At 43.6% G+C, this 19,295-nt stretch overlaps 1 protein-coding gene and 1 pseudogene across 3 annotated transcripts in view; both read right to left on the reverse strand.

The window, feature by feature from the left end:
• The window catches only part of LOC111958586 (toll-like receptor 12), a 15,616-nt pseudogene extending 13,300 nt beyond the window's left edge, over nucleotides 1–2,316 (reverse strand).
• A 957-nt stretch (nucleotides 2,317–3,273) lies between these two features.
• pbxip1b (pre-B-cell leukemia homeobox interacting protein 1b) overlaps nucleotides 3,274–19,295 on the reverse strand; it is a 32,094-nt gene continuing 16,072 nt past the window's right edge. Inside the window, exons 4-11 of one of the 3 annotated variants that reach the window (XM_070437431.1) lie at nucleotides 9,093–9,154; nucleotides 8,560–8,989; nucleotides 8,181–8,420; nucleotides 7,901–7,924; nucleotides 7,328–7,380; nucleotides 7,116–7,220; nucleotides 6,892–6,982; nucleotides 3,274–6,365 (exon numbers count right to left, since the gene is read on the reverse strand). In XM_070437431.1, the coding sequence (XP_070293532.1) occupies nucleotides 4,828–6,365; nucleotides 6,892–6,982; nucleotides 7,116–7,220; nucleotides 7,328–7,380; nucleotides 7,901–7,924; nucleotides 8,181–8,420; nucleotides 8,560–8,989; nucleotides 9,093–9,154 (2,543 nt within the window). In that variant the 3' untranslated portion in view covers nucleotides 3,274–4,827. Of the gene's footprint in view, nucleotides 6,366–6,747; nucleotides 6,983–7,115; nucleotides 7,221–7,327; nucleotides 7,381–7,900; nucleotides 7,925–8,180; nucleotides 8,421–8,559; nucleotides 8,990–9,092; nucleotides 9,155–19,295 lie in introns of all 3 variants that reach the window. The other 2 variants (XM_024134915.2, XM_070437430.1) reach the window with 2 other exon arrangements.

Here is a 19,295-nt window from a genome sequence, read left to right on the forward strand (position 1 = left end):
AGGTGATTGTGGAGGCCAGGTCATCTGAGTCAGCAATCTCCTTCTTGGTCAAATAGCCCTTACACAGCCTGGAGGTGTGTTGAGTCATTGTCCTGTTGAAAAACAAATGATAGTACCACTAAGCGCAAACCAGATGGRATGGTGTATCGCTGCAGAATGCTGTGGTAGCCATGCTGGTTAAGTGTGCCTTAAATTCTAAATAAATCACCGACAGTGYCACCATCAARSCACCCCCACACCTCCTCCATGCTTCACGATGGGAACAACACATGTGGAGATCATCCGTTCACCTACTCTGCGTCTCACAAAGACACGGCGGTTGGAACCAAAAATCTCAAATTTAGACTCATCAGACCAAAGGACAGATTTCCGCCGGTCGAATGTCCATTGCTCGTGTTTCTTGGCCCAAGCAAGTCTCTTCTTATTATTGGTGTCCTTTAGTAGTGGTTTCTTTGCAGCAAGCCTGATTCACACAGTTTCCTCTGAACAGTTGATGTTGAGATGAGTCTGCTACTTGAACTCCGTGAAGCATTATTATGGCTTATATTTCCGAGGCTGGTAACTCTAATGAACTTATCCTCCGCAGCAGAGGAAACTCTGGGTCTTCCTTACCTGTGGCGGTCCTCATGAGAGTCAGTTTCCTCATAGCGCTTGATGGTTTTTGCGACTGCACTTGAAGAAACTTTCAAAACTCTTGACATTTTCTGGATTGACTGACCTTCATCTCTTAAAGTAATGAAGGACTGTCATTTCTCTTTGCTTATTTGAGCTGTTMTTACRGTATATGGGCTATCTTCTGTATACCATCCCCACAATTGATTGGCTCAAACGCATTAAGGAAAGAAATTCCGCAAATTAACTTTTAACAAGGCACACCTGTTAATTGAAATGCATTCCAGGTGACTACCCCATGAAGCTGGTTGAGAGAACGCAAAGAGTGTGCAAAGCTGTCATCAAGTCAAACGGTGGCTACTTTGAAGAATCTTAAATATAACATGTATTTGGATTTGTTTAACACTTTTTTGGTTACTGCATGATTCCATATGTGTTATTTCATAGTTTGGATGTCTTCACTATAATTCCACAATGTAGAAAATTTAAAAAACAAAGAAAACCACTTGAATGAGAAGGTGTGTCCAAACTTTGACTTGTACTAATTATATATATATATATATATATATATATATACACACATATACACACACACCCACACACATACATGGGCGGATACAGAGCATATCGGATACAGAGCATATCCGACTACAAACTATAGACTGTATGAGGATGTAATATTGTATAGTGCTTATCTCTGTTCTATTGTCCTGGTTGTATGTAACCTACCTGATCATAGATCTCTGTTCTATTGTCCTGGTTGTATGTAACCTACCTGAGGTCAGTGATCTCTGTGCACTCAGCATAGGGTCCCAGGCCAGGCTTAAGGGAACACTGTATGAACCCTCCGATGTCTTTCTGTACATACATATCCTCCTCATAGCAGTCACAGTGACGCCTGATCACCCCTCTGCTCCGTCACACACACACAAGAGCAGCAGCACACTCACACTGGCCTCCACACCCAAACACAAATGTCATTCTTGGTGTTAGACCTAAATGAAACACAGAACATTTATGTTACAGCACACTTTTATTAGAACTACATGGCATACAGTAATAACATGATCCTTATAACAAAACACCTAATTAACAATCAATAAATACCAAAGTACATACCAGCTGATAGGAAACTAAAATGGACTATACAAGTGAAGAATAGGACAGTCAAAAGTGAAATAGGACTGCTCACCTCAGTGTTCTCGTGTTAAAAATGATGTCTTCCTTTGCCAGACCTCTGTGCTTCTATGGAGAGAGATCTATACTTCTGCAGAATACTAGAGAACAACCTTTAAATATGTCTTGAGAAAAGGGAAGTGAAAACAATGTCTTTACTGCAAAAGTTGTTGTGCAGGTTTAAAATAGTCAGATAGAGGTTCACTGTTGCTGTGAAGTGCTAAAAGTGAATTACCAGACCTGTAATGGACAGAACAGCAATACTTTTCATTCTCACATCAGTTGGCATGAGCTGACATTTTGGACACAACAACACGACAACTGTTCTTCAGAAGGTCAAAGCTTCATTTATTAGGTTGCTTTATCACAATCGTACCATATTACATTTGCACATTTAAAGCACACAAAGTGGAGTTTTCAAAGATGCTGCTGTAAGCCCACCTGGTTCAACTTGAATGTCCATTCAATCAATGTTTTAATGAGTGGATATGGGCTTGTCAATCATCAGTTTTACACAGTTACCATCATGTAAACATAGCATCAGTAAGACTTTATTTACAGCCCTGCTTCATCTGGTATCTACCAGAGTATTTCTATAAAACTAATGGTAACAAGTCATACCTTTTGGTACTTATCTCAAAGAATTCAACAGAATTAGAACTATTACAATGAATATTTTAAAAAATAATACAAAAGTTATTAGGTGGTTATTCTGATGTAATGATCATTCTACTATGTAAGTAAATAACTGGTAAATACAGGACTGTAAAGTCAAGTTGAACCACAACATCCAACTGTTTTCTTTCCTGAAGACAATCCTTATCTTAAGTGCCATGAGCATTTTGCTCATAAGAACTGTGGCAACTAACCAAAAGTAAAGACGTTTTAGTGTTTCAATACATTCCCTCTTTATCCAAAAGGAGGATGCATGGTCAACATATTACATTGTCTCCAAAGCAAGTTTGTGCCTTTTGACATTTCTAAAATCCTCTATTTTATTTTAAATATAATATATCATTCAAATGTTTTGTAAGTGTGTGGTGTTTTAGTGCACTATTTACAACCTGTTGAACATTGACATGAAAATAAAGACCTGCCTCACGTTACATTCACTCCTCCTCAGTACTTGTCACTTTGTAAATCTATCCTTTAATGACTTTTAAAGACCACGTCTCTCACAACAAAAAATGAAGTTATTAATAAATAAGTTAACAGAAATGATTGACATGAATGAGAGCTACAACACTACACGCGGCCAGTGAAAGGGTTAACTGGCAGTGCACGATGCATAGTGTAATCTACAGCGGAAAATAGCATAAGATTAAAGACATTAATAGATAGTGTGTTGTGTTTGGATGTGTTTCACTATATTTGTGGGATCAGAAGTCCCCACAAGAATAGTAAACAAACAAATGGACCGAACTGGGGACATTTTGTTAGGCCCAAGGTCAAGTACTATTTCTAAGGGGGTTTAGGGTTATTTTCTTACTTATTTTCCACATAATTTGCAAATAAATTCATAAAAAATCCTACAATGTGATTTTCTGGAGAGAAAAAAAATCTCATTTTGTCTGTCATAGTTGAAGTGTACCTATGATGAAAATTACAGGCCTCTCTCATCTTTTAAGTGGGAGAACTTGCACAATTGTGGCGGACTAAATACTTTTTTGTCCCACTGTATATCCGTTCAAAAGTTGGGTCACTTAGAAATGTCCTTGTTTTTGAAAGAAAAGCTAATTTCTTGTCCATTAAAATATCAAATTGATTAAAATACAGTGTAGACATTGTTAGTGTTGTAAATGACTACTGTAGATGGAAACGCAGATTTTTAATGGAATATCTACAAAGGCGTACAGAGCCCATTATCAGCAACCATCACTCCTGTGTTCCATCACTCATGTGTTAGCTTATTCCATTTTAAAAGGCTAATTAATCATTAGAAAACCCTTTTGCAATTATGTTAGCACAGTTGAAAACTCTTGTACTGATTAAAGAAGCAACAAAACTGGCCTTTTTTAGACTAGTTGAGTATCTGGAGCATCAGCATTTGTGGTTCGATTACAGGCTCAAAATGGCCAGAAACAAAACCTTTCTTCTGAACTCGTCAGTCTATTCTTGTTCTGAGAATTGAAGGCTATTCAATGCGAGAAATGCCAAGAATCTGAAGATCTCGTACCACACTGTGTACTGCTCCCTTCACAGAACAGCACAAACTGGCTCTAACCAGAATAAAAAGAGGAGTGGGAGGCCCCGGTGCACAACTGAGCAAGAGGACAAGTACATTGGAGTGTCTAGTTTGAGAAACAGACGCCTCACAAGTCCTCAACTGGCAGCTTCATTAAATAGTACCTGCAAAACACCAGTCTCAACGTCAACAGTGAAGAGGCGACTCCGGGATGCTGGCCTTCTAGGTAGAGTTCCTTTGTCCAATGTCTGTGTTCTTTTGCCCATCTTAATCTTTTCTTTTTATTGGCCAGTCTGAGATATGGCTTTTTCTTTGCAACTCTGCCTAGAAGGCTAGCATCCCGGAGTCGCCCCTTCACTGTTGAAGTTGAGATTGGTGTTTTTCGGGTACTATTTAATGAAGCTGCCAGTTGAGGACTTGTGAAGCATCTGTTTCTCAAACTAGACACTAATGTTTTCTAATGATCAAATACGCCTTTTAAAATGATAAACTTGGATTAGCTAACACAACGTGCTATTGGAACACAGGCGTGATGGTTGCTGATAACGGGCCTCTGTACGCCTATGTAGATATTCCATTAAAAATCAGCAGTTTCCAGCTACAATAGTAATTTACAACACTAACAATGTCTACATTGCATTTCTGATCAATTTGATTTTAATGGACAAAAAAGAAAGTGCTTTTCTTTCAAAAACAAGGACATTTCTAAATGACCCCAAACTCTACGGTGGTAGTATATATATGTATGTGTGTGTTGCTCCTCCTAAATTCTACCTTGCAGCACATCCATCTATTTTCCTCCACCTCCATCTTTCCGCTCCTCCTGACATGCGTTGACTCCCTTTCTCACTCCATCACACCSGTCCTCTCCCACTCTCCTTCCTCCACTTCTCCCTCTCTCCTCCCCCTGGAACTGAAAACCTGTTCATGGCTTCTTCCTCAAAGTCATCCATCTCCTCCTCTACCTCCTCATCCTCCACCATATCCTCTAAGATGTCATCCACATCCTCCACAAAGTCCTTGAAGCTCATCTGGTCATGAACGAACACTCCGTCACTGAAGAACTCCTTGGTTAGCTTACTGAGCTCCTCCCTCTTGGAGGCCTCCACCCCCACCCTCTCTGCCTTGACCAGGTAACCCAGGAGCAGGGCCTCAAACTCCGGCATGGTGACAGGGAGCAGCCCCTCTGCCTGGGCGCAGGCCTCCACTGAACTGCAGTGGGTTTGAGGGTTGGGTTTGTGCTGCAGTCGTTCTCTCTGGTGACTCCAGTAGTCAGGTTGCTCAAGGGGGGGTCTGCGGTGGGTTTGGGGTGGGCCCTTTTCTCTCTTTCTCCTCTCTTTCTCTTTCTGCCCTTCCTTAGAGTAGTGGTGGTGGTCCTTCTCGTACTTGTCATTCCCTCTGTCCTTTTCCCAGTTTCCACCGTTTCTCTCCTTCAAGCCTTCCATCTTTCTATTTCCATCAGACCACTCATTTTCTCTCCTGTTGTCCTTACTCTTCCACTCTTTACTGACGTCTTTCTTTGTCCAATCTTTCTCTCCCTTCCACTCCTTTTTCTCTCCTCTCTCCTTCCATCCTTTGCCAAGGTCCTTATAGTCATCCTTGTCGTTCTTCCACTCCTTCTCTCCCTTCCACTCATCTCTGCCCTTATTATAACCTCCTTTTCTTCGATTTTTCTCCTCTCCCTTCCACGCATCCCTGCCCTCATTCCAACCTCCTTTTCTTCGATTTTTGTCCTCATTCCCATTCTTCTCTCCCTTCCACTCATCCCTGCCCTCATTCCAACCTCCTTTTCTTCGATTTGTGTCCTCTTTCCCATTCTTCTCTCCCTTCCACTCAACCCAACCTCCTTTCTTTTGATTTTTCTCCTCTTTYCCCTTCCGGTCACCCTTGCCTTTTTTCCACTCCTTGCTATCACTCCATCTTTCAGGTTTTTCCTTTTTCMAATCTTTCTCCACCTTCCAGTCTTTTTTCTCACTCTTCTCCTTCCATTCCATCTTGTTTCCTCTGTCCTTCCATGGTTTGCCCTCATCCCCKCTGCTAGATTYATCTTTCTTCCATTCTCCCTTCTTGTCTTCTTTCTTCTTCCACTCTTTCTCCTCTTTTCCTTCTTTCTCCTGGTCATATTTTCCACTTCTCCACTCTTTTTCTACCTCACAATCCTTCTTCCCTCCCTTATTCCAATCCGTCTTCCCTCCCTTATTCCAATCTGTCTTCCCTCCTTTATTCCAATCCGTTTTCTCTTCCTTCAACTCTTTTTGATCTGTTTTCTCTCCCTTCCCTGGTTTCTTGCCCTCCCTCTCTATCGTTCCAGCTGCGTTCTGGCTGTCATCCCCAGCTTGGCCAGAGGGGGGCGGGACAGAGGCAGAGACTGGAGGTGATGCTGCTTCTTTGGCTAAGGAAAGAAATTAAGACAATTAGACATTTTTGTGTTTGTGTGCATGTACATGTTGTGTGTGTGTGTGTGTGTCTGTGTGCTAGTTCAGTCACTGTKGCTATTAGTGTCACTAGCTAGCTCTTTCCCCCTGTCCTCTTCCTCCYGCCTTCACATTCCCTACTCCCCTCCCYCTCTCCTACACAGAYCTGTGGGTTCAAATACTATTGGAAATCTTCCAAATACTTTTAGGGATGGCTTTAGCATGCCTGGTGTACCAGGTGGGCGGGGCTTGCAGTTAAGACAATTTTATTGTGCCAKGCATTCTCAATCAAGCCCAGCTGAAGTACAGTATTGTAAATTATTTTAAATAGTATTTGAAGCCAGGTCTACTCCTAAGTACCTGTGCTGTGTTTTAGTTCAGTCACTGTGGCTCTGAGTGTCTCTAGATCCTTCTGTAAGACAGGAACAGACTCCAGCTCTCTCTTCATCCTCTCGTTCTCCTTCTGAAGGACAGGGAGCGAYGTCATCTCTTTCTTCAGCCTACCGTGCTCCTTCTCCACCTCCTCTCTCTTCTTTCTCTCCTTCCCTCCATCCTCCGCCTCCTTCTGGGCTACTTTTAGCTCCTCTTTCTGTGCCTGATTTATTTATTTTTAAAGAAAAGAGGACCCTTTGAGAATATAGGCAGCACACACACACAGTTGTACATTAAGTCAGAAAGAGAGAGAGAGAGAGAGAGGAAGAGAGAGAGAGACACAGCGAGGGGCCTACCATGAGTTGGGCTTGCAGTACAGCTATCCGTGGGTCTTCTTTAGCCAGTTTATTCAGTTGGTCTGTACTGTCAAGAGGAAGAGGAACCTCAGGATTCAGCCATTCCTTTGATAACACACACACACAGACAAACATTACACACACACACACATACACAACCATTTGAATTTTGAAGTTAGAGGGGAATAAGATATATAGAGAAAGAGGCTGACCTGTTTTCCCACCACCTCTGTTTCTCTCAGCTCCCTGGCATCATAGTCCCCCTCTGGAAGGACAACAGCTGTTATAACGCATCACAAGACTGACACAGAATGTTACAATGCATTATATCACAGTTATAACAAGTATAATGCAACGTAACAAAGACAATGGAGACAACCACAGACATATCAAATAACACATTGGGGACAATACACATCACTCTACAMACAAACACTAGGATGCACTATCACCATGACAACAAAACACAAGGATGGAATGCAACACACAGTGCATCAGTGYATGTCAGGAGCTTCCTCATCAAAGCATTGAGAAACAACATGATGCATCAAAACACACTCAAACGGTGTCATGAGGATGGGCAGGCAACATCACCTGCACAAAGCCCCCTCAGCATGCACACACACATTGTCAACGTGCACTTGTCATTTGTAATTGGCTAAGAAACCTAGAGAGAGCAGTGCATCTTGGGAAAGCATAGAGATCACTGTCAACCAAGCATGCGAGTGTTAATCGCATAACACTCCTCTTTTCCTCTGGTACACACACACACACACACAACCTACCACCATCCAGGTCCATGAAGACACCTGTAGACATAATACAGTCTCAGATAGACCTTTATCTGTGACCACTACTTCAACCAACACACTACTGACTAGCTGTGATGTGGGGGACAAATCCCTTTAGTCTAATCATTCATCATTATGTGAAGCACGTTGTRTTACCRTCATAGAGAAGAGACAGGCACAGGTGACATACAGGTGTGTGTAGGTCATACACAGGTCACTTAAAGGTAACAATATTGTATGTTACCATGGYAACAGAAACTGCAGAGACACASACCTGAGAAGAAGATGGTTCCGAGGCCCAGCAGTATGACAGCTCCTAGGATGCACTTGTTGAGAGAGAAACCAGTCTCCTCTTGCTCCCTCTGCTGCAGAATCCGGAACTCATCCTCCTCCTCCTCCTCTTCCTCCTCCTTCCTTCCGATCCGCTCCAGAGCCGCCAGGAGAGACCCCCTCCTCCTCCTCACCCCTGACACCCCTTCCTCCTCCCCCACCACCTCTGCTTCCAGATGGGAGTCTGGCCCAGGGAGAAAGAGAGGAGTTATAACCACTGAACATTAGCTTAAAGGGACAGTTTACACAAACTACATTGTAAGGAAAAGTGACAGTGAAGCTAATGTTGTTACGRTGCTCCAGACAGATGCCTTGTGTCTCACCTGTCTTGGCCCCGAMCTCAGACAGATCAGACTCCTTCTCTTCCTGCCCAAGCCCCTCCTCATAATGATGATGCACATCCTGTATATACCCCTCCGCTTCCTGTACAAGCCCCACCTCTTCCGGTGGCTCRGTGTTGAGCAGCAAGGCAGGGGGCTCTTCAAGGTCGGGGGAGGAGCTAATGTGGGTGTAGGAGTCAGAGAAYGAATCAGGGTCAGAGATGGGAGGGGCTGGGTTCCCAGGGAGGCTTCTGGATTGGCTGTGTGTATCTGGGTCAMGGCCTGTGGGGGCGGGGACTTCTAACAGAGAGCTCGGAGGAGCAACACTAGCAGAGGTGGAGTCAAGGGCAGGGTCAAAAGGAAGGTCATGGGTGGGACTCTCTACAACAGGGGTGTAATCCTTGTCTCTCTCTGGTTGTGTTTCCTGGGTCTCCTGGGGATGGATGTGAAACAACTGTTAGTGTCCAAGACCAGTCAGTGTTTCCTCTAGCTAGATATGATCCTAGGTGGGGTATCAATAGAGATGGATCTCTAACCTGCTGTAGCTTCACAGAGTGAGACTCTTCAGCAGACACTGCATCCTCCCCAGGCCTACTCTCTGATAGACAGACAGACATGTTAGAGGTTAAGTAGTATAACAGTATTAGTGCCTGTAGGTTATACTATTGCAGTTGCGACCCGTCATTCACGGCAGGGTAGAGCCCCATCTTTTTGTATGTTATTTGGCATTAATACGTTTCACATATCAGTTTGCAAACAATGAGTTAATAACGCTGCATACAAACATGGTCTCTTTTCACATTTCTTGAGTATTGCAGCTCCAAAATGCAGGTGTTTTTGCCAGGCTCAGCGCTTTCTGTGGTGGTGGGGCAGCCAGCGTAAAATACAGAGCGAAGGGGTTTGGAAATGTTCTCTAGTTGGGTCGTGATTGGGTCAGTGTTCTGTCACTCATGGGGACACTACGTCAACGCAAAATCTACATGGAGATTCTGCAGCAATGAAGGTCCACAAGAACACAGTGGCCTCCATCATTCTTAAATGGAWGAAGTTTGGAACCACCAAGACTATTCCTAGAACTGGCCGCCCGGCCAAACTGAGCAATCTGGAGAGAAGGGCCTTGGTCAGGGAGGTGACCAAGAACCCAATGGTCACTTTGATAGCGCTCCATAGTTCCTCTGTGGAGATGTGAGAACCTTCCAGAAGGACAACCATCTCTGCAGCACTCCAACAATCAGGCCTTTATAGTAGAGTGGCCAGACAGAAGCCACTGCTCAGTTAAAGGCACATGACAGCCCGCTTGGAGTTTGCCAAATGGCACCTAAAGACTTTCAGACCATGAGAAACAAGATACTCTGGTCTGATGAAACCAAGATTGAACTCTTTGGCCTGAATACCAAGTGTCACGTCTGGAGGAAACTTTGCACCATCCCTACGGTGAAGCATGGTGGTGGCAGCATCATGCTGTGGTGATGTTTTTCAGCGGCAGGGACTGGGAAACTAGTCAGGATCGAGGGAAAGATGAACGGGGCAAAGTACAGAGAAATCCTTGATGACAACCTGCTGCAGAGTGCTCAGGACCTCAGACTGGAGCGAAGGTTGATCTTCCAACAGGACAACGACCCTAAGCACACAGCCCAGACAACGCAGGAGTGGCTTCAGGACAAGTCTCTGAATGTCCTTGAGTGGCCCAGCCAGAGCCTGGACTTGAACCCGATCAAACATCTCTGGAGAGACCTGAAGATAGTTGTGCAGCGACGCTCCCCATCCAACCTGACAGAGCTTGAGGATCTGCAGAGAAGAATGGGAGAAACTCCCCAAATTCGAGGCTGTAATCGCTGCCAAAGGTGCTTCAACAAAGTACTGAGTAAAGGATCTGAATATTTATGTAAATGTGATACATACATTTGCTAAAATTAAAATAAAAACGTTTTTGCTTTGTCATGATGGGGTATTATGTGTAGATTGGGGGAGCCCATAGGGCGGCGCACGATTGGCCCTGCGTCGTCCAGGTTTGGCCGGGGTAGGCCGTCATTGTAAATAAGAATTTGTTCTTAACTGATTTATCTAGTTAAATAAAGGTTCAATTAAAAAATATATATATATAAAAAAAACTATTTCATCAATTTTAAAATAAGGCTGTAATGTAACAAAATGTGGAAAAAGTCAATGGGTCTGAATACTTTCCGAATGCACTATCTACCGTAGCTTTGATTGGACTGATCATGTCAACATGATACTTTCAAAATCTTAGCTAGCAAACAGTCATCATGAGTCAAGTCGACAATGTACTGGCAAATAATTTTCAATAATTGTCATACGAAGAAAAATCATACAAAATGTATTGTTGCTCATCGGCCATTGGACAACCATTACACAACAAGTTGGAAATCGCAAATTCAACAATGAGTGGTTTGGAAGGAATCAGTGGCTAACTGCAAGTGTTGCAAAGCAATCACTAGCCTTCTATTCAGTGGAAAGGGTGTGTGGTCCAAGTCTGGGTTTAAGGGTCTCTTTTCCAAGCTTAAAAGGATAAACTCACTCAAGTCAGATTTCCCAGTTCCGAAATCTGCCATGTTGTTTTGAACACAGCAGATTTCAGAACTGGGAAATCTCAGACTTGAGTGAGTTCAAGACAAGTGGGAACTCTGGAAGAAAAAAAAACGAGCTCCGACTGGGAAAATATGTTTTGAATGGTCATCCAACTCTGAATTCTAATTCGGGAACTCAAGCCTCTTTCTAGAGCTCCGACCTGAAGATCATGATTTGACCTTGTCCCCCCTCCCCCCTTTCCCCCTGAATCCCCTTTCCGATTGTTTGGGCATCCGGAAAAAAGCTTGTCCGGAGAAGACATCAGTCCTGTGTCATGCCAACAGTAAAGCATCCTGAGACCATTCATGTGTGGGGTTGCTTCTCAGCCAAGGGAGTGGGCTCACTCACAATTTTGCCTAAGAACACAGCCATGAATAAAGAATGGTACCAACACATCCTCCGAGAGCAACTTCTCCCAACCATCCAGGATGAGTTTGGTGACGAACAATGCCTTTTCCAGCATGATGGAGCACCTTGCCATAAGGCAAAACTAAGTGGCTCGGGGAACAAAACATCGATATTTTGGGTCCATGGCCAGGAAACTCCCCAGACCTTAATCCCATTGAGAACTTGTGGTCAATCCTCAAGAGGCGGGTGCACAAACCCACAAATTCTGACTACCTCCAAGCACTGATTATGCAAGAATGGGCTGCCATCAGTCAGGATGTGGCCCAGAAGTTCATTGACAGCATGCCAGGGCGAATTGCAGAGGTCCTGAAAAAGAAGGGTCAACACCGCAAATATTGACTCTTTGCATCAACTTCATGTAATTGTCAATAAAAAGCCTTTGACACTTACGAAATGCTTGTAATTATACTTCAGTATTCCATAGTAACATCTGACAAAAATATCTAAAGAAATTGAAGCAGCAAACTTTGTGAAAATGTATATTTGTGTCATTCAAAACTTTTGGCCACGACTGTATATTTCARAAGTGCTGAACAAAGTTATATTGACTACGTCCATTTTAGCTAGCTCATTAATGTCTTAATCAAAATTACAGATTGATTCTTATCCGCTCATCGTTCCTTTATGGCACATAAAGGAATTTGTACATCTTAATTGTCAGTAGAAACCACATTTGTTTAAACAAGTCAGCCATGTCAGCTATGTTTTATTAAAGGCAGTAAACGAGGCTGAATGAACTGTTTCGCTGCCAGACAAGGCTCCACTGATAGCCAGGTGTAGCGCTGGTAAGGATTCACTCCATGGTGCTGAAAAGAAAGCTCTGCTGTTGGGACAGCTATATGTAGGCCTTAACAGTTTGTGGGCACCGTTATAGTGCAATTAATGTATTGTGTAGTGTTGTTTAGTGGCTTTACTGGCATGAATCAAACACAGAGTCCCACCAAGATTTATATGCTAAAATCACCACTGTTGCAATATGTGTTGTGTACCTGTAGGTTCTCATGTGGCAATATGTGTTGTGTACCTGTAGGTTCTCATGTGGCAATACAGTAAGCTCCGAAAGTATTGGGACAGGGAATTTTTTGTTGTCGTTTTGGCTCTGTACTCCGGCACTTTGGATTTGAAATGATACAGTGACTGAGGTTAAAGTACAGACTCAACTTTAATTTGAGGGTATATTCATCCATATCAATTAGAAATTACAGAACTTTTTGTACATGGTCCTCACATTTTAGGGGACCAAAAGTACTGGGACAAATTAATTTATATTATGTGTATTAAATTAGTCCAAAGTTTAGTATTTGGTCCCATATTCCTAGCACACAATGATTGCCGTAAGCGTGTTACTCTACAAACTTGTTGGATGCATTTGCAGTTTGTTCTGGTTGTGTTTCATATTATGTTGCGCCCAATGGAAATGAATGGTAAATAATGTAGTGTCATTTTGTAGTCACTTTTATTGTAAATAAACACTTCAAAACACATCTACATTAATGTGGATGCTACCATGATTATGTAAACCTGAATGATTCGTGAATAATGATGAGTCAGAATTAGACGCACAAATATCATACGCCCCACGACATGGTAACCTCTCACCATTACAATAACAGAAGTTAGCATTTTTTTTGGGGGGGGGGGGGGGTATTTGAGCGTCTAACTTTCTCACTCATCATTATTCACAATTCATTCAGGACTATCCGTAATCTTTGCAGCTCCACATAATGTAGAAGTGTTTATAAACATAGTATTCTTATTTACAATAAACCTGACTTAAAATCATACAATTCATGAATTACCATTCATTATTACTTGGCAAAAAATTATCTGAAACACAACTAAACAAAACAGCAAATGCAGCCAAAAGTTTGTAGAGTCACACCGCTTTATGTAATACTAAACGTTTGACTACTAAACAACTTCTTTGCTCGTTTGAGGACAATACAGTGCCCTGACACGGCCCGCTACCAAACTGCGGGCTCTCCTTCACTGCAGCCAACGTGAGTAAAACATTCCTGAAGGCTGCCCCCAGGTGGTGAGGGTAGGTAACAACATCTCACACTCCGCTGATCTCACACTCACTGGGGCCCCACAAGAGGTCGTTTCTCATCCCTCTACCTTACTCCCTGTTCACCCACGACTGTGTGGCCAAGCACACAACTCCAACTCAATCATCAAGTTTGCAGATGACACTACAGTGTAGCTTTGATTACAACAACGACGAGACGGCCTACAGGGAGGTGGTGAGGGCCTTGGAGTGTGGTGTCAGGAAAAATAACCCCACACCAATGTCACAAAACAAAGGATGGACTGACTGGACTTCAGAAACAGCAGAGGAGCAGCACCCCTATCCACATCACGACATAGTGGAGAAGGTGGGAAATTTTAAGTTCCTCTGCTGACACATCACGGACAACTGAATGTGTCCACCCACACAGACAGCGTTGTGAAGAAGGCGCAGCACGCCTCTTCAACCTCAGGAGGCTGAAGAAAATTTGCTTGTCACCAAAAACACTCACCAAACTTTTACAATGCACAATCGAGAGCATCCTGTCGGCTGTATCACCGGCCTGATACGGCAACTGCTCCGCCCATAACCGCAAGGCTCTCCAGAGGAGAGTACTGCACAACCCCGCATCACCGGGCAAACTACCTGCCCTCCAGGACACCTATTACCACCCGATGTCACAGAGCCAAAAAAAAGATCAGTGCAAGGACAACAACCACAGACCACTGCCCTGTTCACCCCCTATCATCCAGAAGGCCAGAGTCCATACAGGCTGCATCAAAGCGGGAACCGAGAACTGAAAAACAGCTTCTATCTCAAGGCCATCAGACTGTTAACAGCCATCACTAACATTGAGCTGATGCCAACATACTGACGTCAACTCTAGCCACTTAATAATGGAAAAATGTATGTAATAAATGTATCACTAGCCACTTTAAAATAATGCTTTACATACCCTACATCACTCATCTCATATGTATATACTGTACTCTATACCATCTACTGCATCTTGCCTATGCCGTTCGGCCATCACTCATTCAAATATTTGTATGTACATATTCTTATTCATTCCTTTACACTTGTGTGTATAAGGTAGTTGTTGCGAAATTGTTAGGTTAGATTACTTGTTAGATATTACTGCATGGTTGGAACTAGAGGCACACGCATTTTCTACACTCGCATTAACATCTGCTAACCATGTGTATGTGAAAAATACATTTTGATTTGAGAAGTGAATTTGTTCCCTATACTAGGGGTACTATGTACAACAGGTGCTGTTATTTCTACACAGTTTACCCAATATGTATGAAAATACCCTCAAATCAAAGCTTGACAGTCTGCACTTTAACCTAATTTCAAATCYAGTGTTGGAGTACAGAGCCAAAACATTTCCAATACTTTTGGTGCTCACTGTATGACTGGGAGTACCTGTAGGTTTCTCTGCAGCAGTATGACTGGGAGTACCTGTAGGTTTCTCTGCAGCAGTATGACTGGGAGTACCTGTAGGTTTCTCTGCAGCAGTATGACTGGGTGTACCTGTAGGTTTCTCTGCAGCAGTATGACTGGGAGCAACCTACAGGTACACCCAGTCATACTGCTGCAGAGAAACCTACAGGTACACCCAGTCATACTGCTGCAGAGAAACCTACAGGTACACCCAGTCATACTGCTGCAGAGAAACCTACAGGTACACCCAGTCATACTGCTGCAGAGAAACCTACAGGTACACCCAGTCATACTGCTGCAGAGAAACCTACAGGTACACCCAGTCATACTGCTGCAGAGAAACCTACAGGTACACCCAGTCATACTGCTGCAGAGAAACTACAGGTACACCCAGTCATACTGCTGCAGAGAAACCTACAGGTACACCAGTCATACTGCTGCAGAGAAACCTACAGGTACACCCAGTCATATGCTGCAGAGAAACCTACAGGTACACCCAGTCATACTGCTGCAGAGAAACCTACAGGTACACCCAGTCATACTGCTGCAGAGAAACTACAGGTACACCCAGTCATACTGCTGCGAGACAACCTACGGTACACCCAGTCATACTGCTGCAGAGAAACCTACAGGTACACCCAGTCATACTGCTGCAGAGAAACCTACAGGTACACCCAGTCATACTGCTGCAGAGAAACCTACAGGTACTCCAGTCATACTGCTGCAGAGAAACCTACAGGTACTCCCAGTCATACTGCTGCAGGAAAACCTACAGGTACTCAGTCATACTGCTGCAGAGAAACCTACAGGTACTCCCAGTCATACTGCTGCAGAGACCTACAGGTACTCCCAGTCATACTGGCTGCAGAGAAACCTACAGGTACTCCCAGTCATACTGCTGCAGAGAAACCTACAGGTACTCCCAGTCATACTGCTGCAGAGAAACCTACAGGTACACCCAGTCATACTGCTGCAGAGAAACCTACAGGTACTCCCAGTCATACTGCTGCAGAGAAACCTACAGGTACTCCCAGTCATACTGCTGCAGAGAAACTACAGGTACTCCCAGTCATACTGCTGCAGAGAAACCTACAGGTACTCCCAGTCATACTGCTGCAGAGAAACCTACAGGTACTCCCAGTCATACTGCTGCAGAGAAACCTACAGGTACTCCCAGTCATACTGCTGCAGAGAAACCTACAGGTACACCCAGTCATACTGCTGCAGAGAAACCTACAGGTACTCCCAGTCATACTGCTGCAGAGAAACCTACAGGTACTCCCAGTCATACTGCTGCAGAGAAACCTACAGGTACACCCAGTCATACTGCTGCAGAGAAACCTACAGGTACTCCCAGTCATACTGCTGCAGAGAAACCTACAGGTACCCAGTCATACTGCTGCAGAGAAAGCTACAGGTACTCAGTCAACTGCTGCAGAGAACCTACAGGTACTCCCGTCATACTGCTGCAGAGAAACCTACAGGTACACCCAGTCATACTGCTGCAGAGAAACCTACAGGTACACCCAGTCATACTGCTGCAGAGAGAACCTACAGGTCTCCCAGTCATACTGCTGCAGAGAAACCTACAGGTACTCCCAGTCATACTGCTGCGAGAGAAACCTACAGGTACACTCAGTAATACTGCTGCAGAGAAACCTACAGGTACTCCCAGTCCATCATTGCTGCAGAGAAACCTACAGGTACACCCAGTCATACTGCTGCAGAGAAACCTACAGGTACTCCCAGTCATACTGCTGCAGAGAAACCTACAGGTACTCCCAGTCATACTGCTGCAGAGAAACCTACAGGTACTCCCCAGTCATACAGTGAGCACCAAAAGTATTGGAAAATGTTTTGGCTCTGTATCCCAACACTGGATTTGAAATTAGGTTAAAGTGCAGACTGTCAAGCTTTGATTTGAGGGTATTTTCATACATATTGGTAAATTGTTAGAAATAACAGCACCTGTTGTACATAGTACCCCTAGTATAGGGAACAAATTCACTTCTCAAATCAAAATGTATTTTTCACATACACATGGTTAGGCAGATGTTAATGCGAGTGTAGAAAATGCGTGTGCCTCTAGTTCCAACCATGCAGTAATATCTAACAAGTAATCTAACCTAAAATTTCGCAAACAACTACCTTAAACACACAATGGTAAAGGAATGAATAAGAATATGTACATACAAATATTTGAATGAGTGATGGCCGAACGGCATAGCAGATGCAGTAGATGGTATAGAGTACAGTATATACATATGAGATGAGTGATGTAGGGTATGTAAACATTATTTAAAGTGGCTAGTGATACATTTTTACATACATTTTTCCATTATTAAAGTGGCTAGAGTTGAGTCAGTATGTTGGCATCAGCCCCTCAATGTTAGTGATGGCTGTTTAACAGTCTGATGGCCTTGAGATAGAAGCTGTTTTTCAGTCTCTCGGTTCCCGCTTTGATGCACCTGTACTGACCTCGCCTTCTGGATGATAGCGGGGTGAACAGGCAGTGGCTCTGGTGGTTGTTGTCCTTGATGATCTTTTTGGCCTTCCTGTGACATCGGGTGGTATAGGTGTCCTGGAGGGCAGGTAGTTTGCCCCCGGTGATGCGTTGTGCAGACCTCACTACCTCTGGAGAGCCTTGCGGTTATGGGCGGAGCAGTTGCCGTACCAGGCGGTGATACAGCCCGACAGGATGCTCTCGATTGTGCATCTGTAAAAGTTTGTGAGTGTTTTTGGTGACAAGACAAATTTCTTCAGCCTCCTGAGGTTGAAGAGGCGCTGCTGCGCCTTCTTCAACGCTGTCTGTGTGGGTGGAAACATTCAGTTTGTCCGTGATGTGTACGCAGAGGAACTTAAAACTTCCCCCTTCTCCACTACTGTCCCGTCGATGTGGATAGGGGGCTGCTCCCTCTGCTGTTTCCTGAAGTCCACGATCATCTCCTTTGTTTTGTTGACATTGAGTGTGAGGTTATTTTCCTGACACCACACTCCAAGGGCCCTCACCACTCCCCTGTAGGCCGTCTCGTCGTTGTTGTAATCAACGCCTACCACTGTAGTGTCATCTGCAAACTTGATGATTGAGTTGGAGGTGTGCATGGCCACACAGTCGTGGTGAACAGGGAGTACAGTAGAGGGATGAGAACGCACCCTGTTGGGGCCCCAGTGTTGAGGATCAGCGAGTGGAGATGTTGTTACCTACCCTCACCACCTGGGGGCAGCCTGTCAGGAATGTTTTACTCACGTTGGCTGCAGTGAAGGAGAGCCCGCAGGTTTTGGTAGCGGGCCGTGTCAGGGGCACTGTATTGTCCTCAAAGCGAGCAAAGAAGTTGTTTAGTAGTCAAACGTTTAGTATTACATAAAGCGTGTGACTCTACAAACTTGTTGGCTGCATTTGCTGTTTGTTTTAGTTGTGTTTCAGATAATTTTTTTGCCAAGTATAAATGATGTAAATTCATGAATTGTATCATTTTAAGTCAGGTTTATTGTAAATAAGAATATATGTTATAAACACTTCTACATTATGTGGAAGCTGCCAGATTACGGATAGTCCTGAATGAATTGTGAATAATGATGAGTGAGAAAGTTAGACCGCTCAAATACCCCCCCCCCCCCCCCCCCCAAAAAAAATGCTAACCTCTCCTGTTATTGTAATGGTGAGAGGTTACCATGTCGTTGGGGGTATGATATTTGTGCGTCTAACTTTCTGACTCATCATTATTCACGAATCATTCAGGTTTACATAATCATGGTAGCATCCACATTAATGTAGATGTGTTTTTTGAAGTGTTTATTTACAATAAAAGTGACTACAAAAGACACTACATTATTTACCATTCATTTCCATTGGGCTCAAACTAATATGAACACAACCAGAACAAACTGCAAATGCATCCAACAAGTTTGTAGAGTAACACGCTTACGGCAATCATTTGTGTGCTAGGAATATGGACCAAATACTAAACTTTGGACTAATTTAAAACACATAATATAAATTAATTTGTCCCAGTACTTTGTGGTCCCCTAAAATGTGAGGGACCATGTACAAAAAGTTCTGTAATTTCTAATGATATGGATGAATATACCCTCAAATTAAAGTTGAGTCTGTACTTTAACCTCAGTCACTGTATCATTTCAAATCCAAAGTGCCGGAGTACAGAGCCCAAAACGACAACAAAAAATTCCTGGTCCCAATACTTTCGGAGCTTACTGTATTGCCACATGAGAACTTCCAGGTACACAACACATATTGCCACATGAGAACCTACAGGTACACAGACACATA

Source organism: Salvelinus sp. IW2-2015, linkage group LG35, assembly GCF_002910315.2.
Source record: "Salvelinus sp. IW2-2015 linkage group LG35, ASM291031v2, whole genome shotgun sequence".
Lineage (NCBI taxonomy): Eukaryota > Metazoa > Chordata > Actinopteri > Salmoniformes > Salmonidae > Salvelinus > Salvelinus sp. IW2-2015.